The sequence below is a fragment of the Rutidosis leptorrhynchoides genome, chromosome 1 (genome assembly GCF_046630445.1).
Source record: "Rutidosis leptorrhynchoides isolate AG116_Rl617_1_P2 chromosome 1, CSIRO_AGI_Rlap_v1, whole genome shotgun sequence".
Taxonomy (NCBI): Eukaryota; Viridiplantae; Streptophyta; class Magnoliopsida; order Asterales; family Asteraceae; genus Rutidosis; species Rutidosis leptorrhynchoides.
In genome coordinates this window covers 107168215-107179113 of record NC_092333.1, presented here as the reverse complement: position 1 = coordinate 107179113, position 10899 = coordinate 107168215, and the positions used below count along the sequence as shown (strand labels likewise).

At 35.3% G+C, this 10899-nt stretch overlaps 1 protein-coding gene across 2 annotated transcripts; it reads left to right on the top strand.

The window, feature by feature from the left end:
• Positions 1 to 1840: 1840 nt before the first annotated feature.
• Positions 1841 to 9062, top strand: LOC139863850 (kinetochore protein SPC24 homolog). 2 transcript variants are annotated; one of them, XM_071852457.1, is made up of 7 exons: positions 1841 to 2056; positions 2305 to 2447; positions 2537 to 2637; positions 3307 to 3380; positions 3486 to 3736; positions 3841 to 3941; positions 8934 to 9062. In XM_071852457.1, exons 1-5 carry the CDS (start codon positions 1873 to 1875, stop codon positions 3590 to 3592), a joined length of 609 nt encoding a protein of 202 aa, XP_071708558.1. In that variant the 5' UTR covers positions 1841 to 1872; the 3' UTR covers positions 3593 to 3736; positions 3841 to 3941; positions 8934 to 9062. The 2 variants fall into 2 exon arrangements, with proteins under 2 accessions (XP_071708558.1, XP_071708554.1); XM_071852453.1 differs by having other exon boundaries at positions 3486 to 3941.
• Positions 9063 to 10899: the final 1837 nt, after the last annotated feature.

The following is a 10899-nucleotide window of genomic DNA, read 5'->3' as shown; positions in this document are numbered from 1 at the left end:
GTTTAAAAATTTTGAAATTGGGTTAAAGACACGGAATCTATGTAACGGGCTTGTTATGATATGACATTAACGGTATTTATAGCGTTATCCCACACTTAGATGAACATTGTCCATAATGTTCCTACTGTGGTATCTCACACTTAGGATTTTTAGCAAATGTTTGGGAATATTTGTCTAGTGTTTTGGGTTAGAATCTCACGCTTAGTGATAAGCTAGGATGCGATTTATTAATGCACGGAATTAGGAGCTGATACGAGTAAAAAGAAACGAGTACATCCCTATGGACGAGCGATGATGCGTATGAGGAAGCGTTCCGACTTGCTTTTGGTTCAGTATTTTATATGTTTGAAGATATGTTTGACAAAGCTACTCTGATGTTTGAGCGATGATGGGGAGAGGACTAGTTGAAGATATGTTTGACAAAGCTACTCTGATGTCCAGTATTTTATATATGTAATCAAATATTAACGTAACACTTGATGTTTTGGTAATTATGTGATTAAGAACGGATTTGTAATAATTATGTTTATATGTATGTAAGGGTACATTTTGTAAATAAGTCTTCCGTTGTGTTATAAAAAAAGGTACGGTGTTACAGTTAGCTATTGTTTTTGACTATTCGTAGTTGACTTATGTCGGTACCGACGATATTAGGAAACTTGGGATCTTGATCGATATGTTTCAAGTGATGGTTTGTTCAATTGTTGTACTTCGAGTGGTTGATGCTACTACTATGTATCAGTTTGTTTAATGTTGTAGAGTGCAACGAAAACATGAACAATGAAAAGGAGACTTGCGAGCGGGATGGGGTTAGTCGCGATCACGAAGAGGAAGACAACAAATCGAAGGTTTCTGACTTGAGGCACCTCGCGGCCGCGAGGTGGTATGTTGCAATCGCGATATTAGTCCAGGCGGCCCCGAATTGGATTTGGATAGTCCTCATGTGTGTTTGATTCGTCTTAGTTTAGCACTATAAATATATCTCTTGTACCTGTAACCTATGTGCATGAAAATTAAAAGAACATCTCTTGTTTGCGTACGTGGAGTAAACCTTTCTACGTGTTTGGAGTTGGATATTACCACAACAAATCCCGTGTCGTTTTATGTATTTATTTATCGTTCGTATGTTTTTACAAGTTTGTTTATCGTTCGTGGATGAGTGATTGATTTAAATCACTTCTCTTGTTGAGTCATAAATTCCTAACAAATGTTACGTTAGTCCATTTGATCAATGTATTCTGGTCTTTAATAGGGCTAGATCATTAGAATGTCACAAAAGTTTGTACGCGTATGATCTTTATCAATTCAATTAGATGTTTATCGGTCTGTACTTGCAATTAAATCTTCTGATTTTTATTTAGTTTAGTTACTTTTCTTTTAAGTTAGATTTACTCGTATAAATGGTGTATTTTGACACTTCAATTTTTTTTTCTTTTATTTTTTTCGGAATTTGGGATTTTTTTTTTTTTAAATTTTTTTTTTTTTTGGAATTTGGGATTCTAAATTTTATAAGCTTCGAACTCTTATACCACCAAATCCTTATTTTCAGAGAGGTAATACTCACACACTAATTTTTGATCCATACACACTTTTACCATAAAACTTAAAATTATATCCTTAAATTTATTTAGAGAGTTGAACCACTATAATTTAAGGGAGTTGAACCACTATTATTATAAGTAAGGACATATTAGTAAATTAGGTGTGTATAGATTAAAAACTGTGTGAATATACTTTTATTTTCATCTTGTCTGAAAAGTGAGAACGCAAAAATCCCCAATATTTTCCCCCTCACTTCTACTTCAAAAACCCTAGCTTCAATAATCAAAATCAAAATCAAAATCAAAATCAAAATCATACTGAAAAATAAAAATGGGTGAGATTTCAATTTCAAAAAAGATTAATGTTGAAAAACTGATGTCATACAGCGATGATCTCGTTTACTTCTTAAACTACGAAAAAGATATCAATCAATTGATACATACCGTTAACGATTGTAACGATCTCCGCTCCCGATGCCGTTTAAATCTCGACATAACTACGTCATCTTTACAAGGTTATACTTTTTTTCGATTTTTAATTATTCATATTTCATATTCATATCATATGATTCATTACATTTGGTATCAAATTGATAACTTACCCTATATATTTGCCTTTTTTGAGAGCAAAATTGAACCTATTTCAATGAAATGAACTCACATTATTTGTATTGAGAAATATTTAGATGTAGTCATGCATACACTTTCTTTTGCAAAATTTGTTATTGATATAGTGATTTAAGACTATTATTTCATGTAACAGAGTATCAAAAACAGATAGAAATATGCCAGCAAAAAACGGAAGCTGCGAAGGCGGAAGTTGCTTCGGATTCGGAGATTGGTTCGCTTCAGGAAGAATTGGACGATGAATTACAGAGAGAGACGTCGCTACAAGAGGAGCTTAGATAAGTTATTTAATAATTACTGCAGGTTCTGTTATCGAATGTTTTTGATACTTTGATGATTACTGATTATTTGCGAATATTATCTACACAGCGATCACAAGCTTCTTTAAGGATCAAGAAGAGCAAAGAAGATCGATTGAAGATAGAATCCAGGCTCTGAAGAAACTTGAACACGATGATAATAAGACCCAGTAAGTTCATTCGACCAGGTTTGGTATTATAGTAAAATAATAATAAAGTCATCACTTTTTCTAAGCATATATATGCCTAGAGGATATGCAGTGCAATAATATTGAATATTGATTGTTGATCAACTCTGCTTTAATAAACATTTTAGACTCGAATACATTAGAATAAACCAACACATGATTTCGTGGTCTTTTATCTTGTTATTCATTGACTTTCCTTTTAATAGCTACCGGACCTATCATATTTGGTACTCACTTTCTACACCGAAGTTTTTATCTATGGGAGGAAATTGAAAACTGATCAAAAAGAGTAGAGAACTACATTTTTTAGATAGCTGCATATTAGTTTCTCTGTTTTGTTAACTCTGATTAGTAGATTATTTGAGAAAGTGGATTTGAAGTATTAAAAATGCAGTAAATTTTATGGTGTTCAATGGTGTCTTTTACACTGATTAGTAGATTAATCAAAGTTGTTCTCTTTTGTTAGTTATCATCAGTCACATAACATTGACTTTTGTTCATCTTATTTTTTAGATAGCTGCACATTAGTTTCTCTGTTTTGTTTACTCTGATTAGTAGATTATTTGTGAATGTCAAAACGTGACGGTTAAACTAGTTGCCGATTAATTATTTGATTAATTATGTGAGGGAGTATCATTTCTTGGTTTGCAGGATGAAGCTCTCATTGTATGCATCTATAACAAGGATCATTCCAGACCTAAGTAATCAATTTAAGATATCTGGTGGTATCCTTTGCCATGTTTACTCCCACTTGTTATTCATTGCAGTACATAATTCTAATTAAGCATATATATTTTCAATAAACAATTCTTTAATGTCACTAATCACAGATATTGTTGATAAAGAGAAGAATGTGGTTGAAAAATTCGCGCATGATTTCAATGATACAAGTGATTTTGATACTTGTAATACGATCTGGAAGAAGATCAATCATTGATAAAAGATCGAAGCTTTTTTCTCGTGCAAGTCAATCTGCACTTTGTGATTATGCTTATCTTTTTTTGGTTATGCCAATCAACAATTCTTCTTGAATTAAATTTGTGTTATTATGTTTTCTTTTAAGTTGCTAAAATAGTTTCAGGTAGATACCTAACTTAACAAACTATTGTACTGTTTGTGCATGATTTTCTTAAATAACTGGGCAAGTCTAAAATTGACTGATAATATTAATCCTCTGTCACGTAGTGCGGTTCTGAATACGGAAACGATTTGCAGGGAGTTAGCATGTTGAACTTCTACCGAAAGAACCGTTGGAAGAACAATTGCATAGGGATGTTTGCTAGGAGGTACGTACTGAATTCCAACGTGTCTTCCAATCGAATTAGTTATTAGTTATGTACATAATAATGAAAATTCATCTCTATAAAATAATATTAATAATATAAATATCCGTAAGGAATATGTTAGATTCCTTTAAATATCAATCGGGCAACTTTACTAATATTATGATGATGTTTTACGTCACATTAGTAATTAGTAAGTATAATTTTCTCCCCTATCAAATTTTTTTTCCAAATTCGCCACACATGAAATCAATCTACCAAGTACTATTGTACTAACATGTCAAATTGTTTGACCTATTTACGTAAGTGGGGTATTCATAGTCTCCGACTTGGTTACTTTTAACTATACCTGGCAAATGGGCCAGGTTGGGTCGGTTTAGGTAGCTGGTCAAAACGGTTCTGGGTTGAAATAGGTAAGATTTTAAACGATTCCAAATGAGTCAGGTTGGACAACGGGTCAAAACGAGACATAGATCAAATAGGTCATGTACTTTTACATTTATAATTACGTTTTACATTTATTTTTACGTTTAACGTTTATACTTTTACAAATGATTTTTACATACGTTTTACGGGTGTAACTTGTTATGATCTTTATGCTCAACCCATTTACCCATTCACAAGACCCATTAGACCTATCCATGTTTATTTAGCTTTAGGAATTGATACCTACATGACATGTTCCTTTATATTTTGTATTGGACCTAATAGGTTGGAGATAAATCTATTGAACCTATTTTAAGCTTTAGTTTACATTGCTAAGCTTAATATTTCTCAAGACTCAATTGACCAGAAAACTTGACCCAATTAACCCAAATTTGAGAGTGTGGGTCTCAATTGCCAAGCATACTTTTAACACAACCCGTTCACCATATGTTTATAGTCAATAGTTAAGCTCTATGATAGTCAAGCTCGAATTCAATTTGATTCGTTTATAATAGTCAAGCTCGAAGTTCTATGTAGGTACATCCAAATTCTCATTGTTTGTCATAAATAGCGGGTCATTTTGTTAGTTGTATATATCGGCCCATAATGTTCAACGAAACTAAAATCTCTTATAGCTTCAAGTTTTAAGTTGTTCTTATATGAAAGTTCTTGATAGATTTCGGGCAATGGTTTTAATTCACGTAGTATTTACTATTTTGATCTAATGAAGTCGATAAACTAGATATAGACTATAGACTATAAGGTCAGCCCCGACGGAGCTCGCCATGAGCTCGTGTTGCGTACCTCCCTCGAGGGCACCTTTGGCATCGTGGTGCCCTTACTTCGCCTTCACATGCCCAAAGTGCATTTCATGGTTTTGAATCACCTTTGTGCTTGTGCTATGATACTTCTACTTCTAACTAAAGGCGAAGAGCCGGTATTACAAGCAAATAGAGAGCCTCCGCCCGTTTGATCGGTTGCGAGCCGGAAAGTGTACCGACAATTTAAGTCTCGAAATTTGTTCTGTTTTTACTAATTTTTCGTGTTAGAGTTAAAATTATTTTTTTTACGACTTTCGTCTAACGGACGGGCTCATAAAAGGAAATTTCGTGTATTTATCTCCAACGAACTTCACCATGATACGTACTTCCGTTTTTGTTATATATTCAACAGTTGTGAAATCATATTTACAACTTCCGTCTAACGGACAGGCACACACAGGCTCATAAAAGAAGAAATCAATGTATTTATCTGCATTGAACTTAACTATAATGTGTATTTTTGCTTTTGTCATATATTCAACAGTTGCGATATATATATATATATATATATATATATATATATATATATATATATATATATATATATATATATATATATATATATATATATATATGGTGAGGTTCAATATAGAATCAAAAAGCTACAAAATTAATTAACGTGCACAGATTTACACTTATGCACAATGGTGCATATTAAAAAAGTTTTGTATTTGTGCACAATAAAAAAGTTCTATATTGAAGTTTTGGCTATATATATATATATATATATATATATATATATATATATATATATATATATATATATATATATATATATATATATATATATATATATATATATATATATATATATGGTGATTTAATCAAGAGGGAAGCATTTTTTTGGGGGAAGTAGATTTTTTTCGTTTTTTTGAATTTTTTTTTCCAGTCATCAAGATCACATGAAAATATGAACATTTAAAAAAGACACTTTGTGATAAATGTTATTATTTTGGCGGAAAAACGCTCGAAGAGAAAAATGAAAACATGCATCATATGTAATATTATGCTTCTGAGTTTTTTTTTTTATGGTTTAAAAATTAGGGGGTTAAAAATTAAGGTTTAGCTATTAGGGTTTAGAAATTAGTGTTTAGATTAAATTTTTTACACGAACGGTTTAGAATTTAGGGTTTAGGGTTTAAGGACTAAACTCAAAACATTAAACCCCAAACCCTAAACTCTAAATCGGGCTAAATTTTGAAAAAAAAAACTTCATATGAGATGAAACAAAACAACGTTCCAAAAATATTATTAGGAATAACATTACTCATGATGAATGTTATCAATTATTTCTTCGATCATTTTTCCGCCTAAATAATAACATTCATCACAAAGTGTATTTTTTAAATGTTCATATTTTCACTTAAACTTGATGTCTGAAAAAAAAAAAAATTCAAAAAAACGAAAAAAAAATTACTTCCTCTCGCTTTCCCCCCAAAAAAGTGTTTCCCTCATGATTATGACCATATATATGAAGATCTTTAGGAGGGTACGGGTGGGTCAGGGCCCTTCTAGAAGTTCCATTTAATACTAGTGTTTTATACTCCCTCCGTCTCATTACAAGTGTCCACTTACTTTTTGCACACAGTTTTAGAAAATTCCACTAACTTCATTCTTCACCAATCAGAAATCTTCTCTCTCCAGAATAACTTTTTTTTATTGGTTTAAATACAAAGTGGACACTTGTAAGGTCGCTCCCAATGTAGGAACTCCTACCTTCAAAGTCTTGGGTGCCACATCAGCTCCATATCAGCACTTCCTTCTCAGGATTAAACCTAGAACTAAACATTCCCAACCATGACACTCCCTCCTCAAATAAATTGGGACCCGCTATATTAATTAATTATTGTGTGTACAAATTTTAGAACAACATGTACAAGTCAAAAATACACTCTCCCTTCTCTCTCTTCCGTCCACAAATATGACCAGAAAACACGAGCAGAGAAACGAAGTGGAGGGCGACACCCTGGTGTAACACCCCATTTTTCTAAACATGACGCTTGTGGTATCCTACGGATTCCAAGAATGAATATTTGGTAGTTTGGATGTAATGAGTTGACCACGTTGGACTTTGGGATTTTTTAAAAGTGAAATTGGAGTACATCAGGTAAACTGTCGAGTTTGAAGGGGGTTTGTCGCGTTCTGGTGTGTCGCGATCCGTGACAAACATGATCAAAACGCGACAACTTCTGATGATGACTTCTGTCCCTTTTGTCGCGTTTGAGTGTTGTGTATCGCGTCCTGGTATCGCGAAACGCGACAATTGTCGCTGTAATGACATTTTAACCCATTTTAATGGAATCTTTTGGGGGTGTTTTGGTAATTTCACATATGGCCGGTTTTAGAGCCTAATAACTGATACAACCTTATCCTAACTTCATTTATTAGTTCTTCATCTACCCACATCCATTTTAGAGAGAGAGATTGAGTTCTAATGAGAGAGAGCTCACTTTGGGATAGTGTTGGTAAGTCTTAACTCCGAGTTTTGAGTTTAATTTGATTTATAGCTAGGGTTTGTTCATTTAAGGCTTGTAAGACCCATTTGGGGGTTTAATGGGTGAATTTGGGTTAAATTGATGTAAGGAAACCCTAAGGTTTTGTAATATAAGGTTTGGTCTTGTAATTTGGTGTTTGTAAGTATTAATTGTGTTGTTAGAGAAAGGTCGTTAATGGGTTCAAGTTTGACCAAATTATAAGTCTAAATGTTAAAATGGGTCAAATGAGTAATGGTTGACCTAGTTGGGTAAGATGGGTATAAAATACCCTAAGTTTGTGTTAGTTGGTGTTGTGGGACTTTAATCACTAGCTTTTAGTGATTTATGATAAGTCTTGACCTTAAATGGGCGGTTTTGGTGTGAACGGGTCATTTAATGCAAATGGGTCATTAAATGCACAAGTGTTAAATGTTGGTGTCTAGTCCAACTAGTTTGTGTATTGAATGTGTACTTAATGTATTAGGTACTTCACTTTGAAGCTTGCGGATTTGCGTAATCATCACCTAGGCGTTAAGGTGAGTGGAATATTTATACATGTATGTATGTAGTTTATTTACTCGTACGCGATGTGGGCCTTAGGTGCCACATCGTGAGTATTGGTGTCATGTCACAAGACGGTGACTTATTGATGGTATGGGTGATGAGAACTACGGGTCGGTAGTGTCTTGATAGGTGACTCACAAGCCGGTGACACCTCATGGTGGCTCACAAGTCGGTGACCCCTTAAGTTGGTGTAGGTGATTCACAAGTCGGTGATACCTCATGGAGGTTCACAAGTCGGTGACCCCTTTTGTAGTGGTGAGTGATTCACAAGTCGGTGACACCCTATAGTGCTTCACAAGTCGGTGACACTTAATGGCGCTTCACAAGTCGGTGACGCCACATGGCGTTCACAAGTCGGTGACCCATATGTATTGGTGGGTGATTCACAAGTCGGTGACACCTTATGATGATTCACAAGTCGGTGACATTATACGAGTGAGACTCGATGTTATTGGTCGTCTACAAGTCGGTAGTGCCTTAGCGGGGAATGGTTTGATATGTTTATGCATTGTTATGTTTAAGTATATTATTGTGGTGATCTATATACTAATGTTGTTGCTAGTTGTATGTTTGGTGATGCTAGCTCGTTTATGCATTGTTTGCATGGTATTTTGTAAGTGGATGCGTGTAGGTAAACTATATATGTATATGTATAAGTATTGCATTCACTAAGCAATTAGCTTACCCTCTCGTTGTTTATATTTTTATAGGTTGCAAGTTGCGGCTTGGGTTTGCTTGGGGACTAGTGCTTTATGGATTGCTTTACACTTTTGATTAGGATTGGGTAGCGTTCCCGATCACCATGCTCGGTTTTGGTTGTAAAGTGAACTTGTCGAGTCATGAACTATATTTTGGATACGTCAAATGGGTTACGGGTTGTATTCCCATTTTGTAAACTTAATTCATGTATTGTATGTTTTAAAGATGTCTAAACTTAATATGGTAATGATGATGTTTTCGGAAACATAAATGGACTAATGTTGCATATATTATTATGTTAAAAAGGAAAAATTTTGATGGGCCGAAAATACGACGGGTTGGGTCGTTACAAGTGGTATCAGAGCATGGTCTAAGGGATTTAGGTGACTTGAGATAGGCGCCTAGACTTAGACTTTTTTGTGTGTGCTTAATTTGTTGCGGGACTTGTAGGATTACGGTTCGGTTCGGGATTTAGTTAGTGCCTTAGAGAATAGGTGCATTAGCTATGTGTTGATTATGTTGTTACTAATCATGTCGTTTTGTATTGAACATCTTGCGAGATGGTTGTTGTAATTATAAGCTCGGCATGGCATGTGAGCGTAATAATGCTTCGCGACCATTATTACGGTTGCAAGCCAGGTCAAGCAAGTGATGTACAACAAGTATTAAACTAGATGGGATGTACGAACAGTGACATATTTATATGATTGTGAATATTGATCGTGACGGTGTATGTAATTTATTCGTGTTGCGTTCCTAACCGAGTTCATTTCTTAGAATGACGACAAGGAACAAACAAGTTAACGAAGATCAAGGCGAAGACTCCGAGTTCACGGTTAAGGTTGAGGCCATCATTAAACGTCAAAAAGCGGAGTTTCTCGAGGATGTTAGAAAGGTTTTCCAGGAATCGGTTGATGGGCAAGTAACCGAGCTAATCAACGAGCGAATGGATGCCGCGATCGAAAAGGCATTCGAAGCTAGAAACATTTATCCTCGTGGTGAAGGGAGTGATGGTAACGGTGGACATGGAAGGCGAGACTTCCATTACAAGAACTTCAAGGATGCTCAACCTCCTATGTTTAATGGGGTGAGGGATCCGTTGAAGAGTACATGTTGGATTTCCGACATTGAGGGGGCTTTCCGTACTAGTGAATGTCCTCCCGAGAAGAGAACGAGATACGGTTCTAGTGTAACACCCCGTTTTCCCGTATATGATATATATAGGCGTATTGTGTATGTACGACTAGCGTATGAAGGATTTGATACATGTTCTTGTTTTAAAGTTCATGTATGCGAGAAGTGATCAGGCCACGGCTAAGGTCGCGGCGCGACAATTAACCAGAATCAGAATCAGGAGACATGGTAAGGCAGGCAACAAATCACGACTAACGTCGCGGCGCGAGGATTGGGCCGCGGTGCGGCATTCAACTGGTTTCAGTTTCAGTAGGCTCAACAAAACAGTCTCAGATCGAGGCAAAGGTCGCGGCGCGACGATTAAGGCTGCGGCGCGACGATTAAGGCCGCGGCGCGGCGTTCTGGGCGGACTAGTACCTGATTTTTGTAATATTAAATAAGGTTCAAGGGCATTTTGGTCATTTCGCGTGTGAGCCAGATTGGGATCTTAAATCCCATCCATCCACTTCATTTCCTTTTATCTTTTCCCTTTTCTTCTTCATTTTCTCTCAAAAAACTCAAACACCCCAATTGATTCAAAGGGATTTTTGGAAAGGAAGAAGCGGGTTTTGATTGAAAGCGTAAGAGACAAGTTTGTTCTCCTCGTTCTTAGCTACAAGGTGATACTAGCGGTAAGCTCTAACTCCGAATTTCATTTTCGTGTTCATCATTCAAATTTGGGGCTTTTGGCTTGTATGTTCATAGATGGAACCCATTTAGTTGTTAATTGAAGATTAACACCAAGATTCGGGTTTATTGTTGTTATTGGCGGGTTTTGAGTTTGGTGAACAAGTGTAAGTTTGT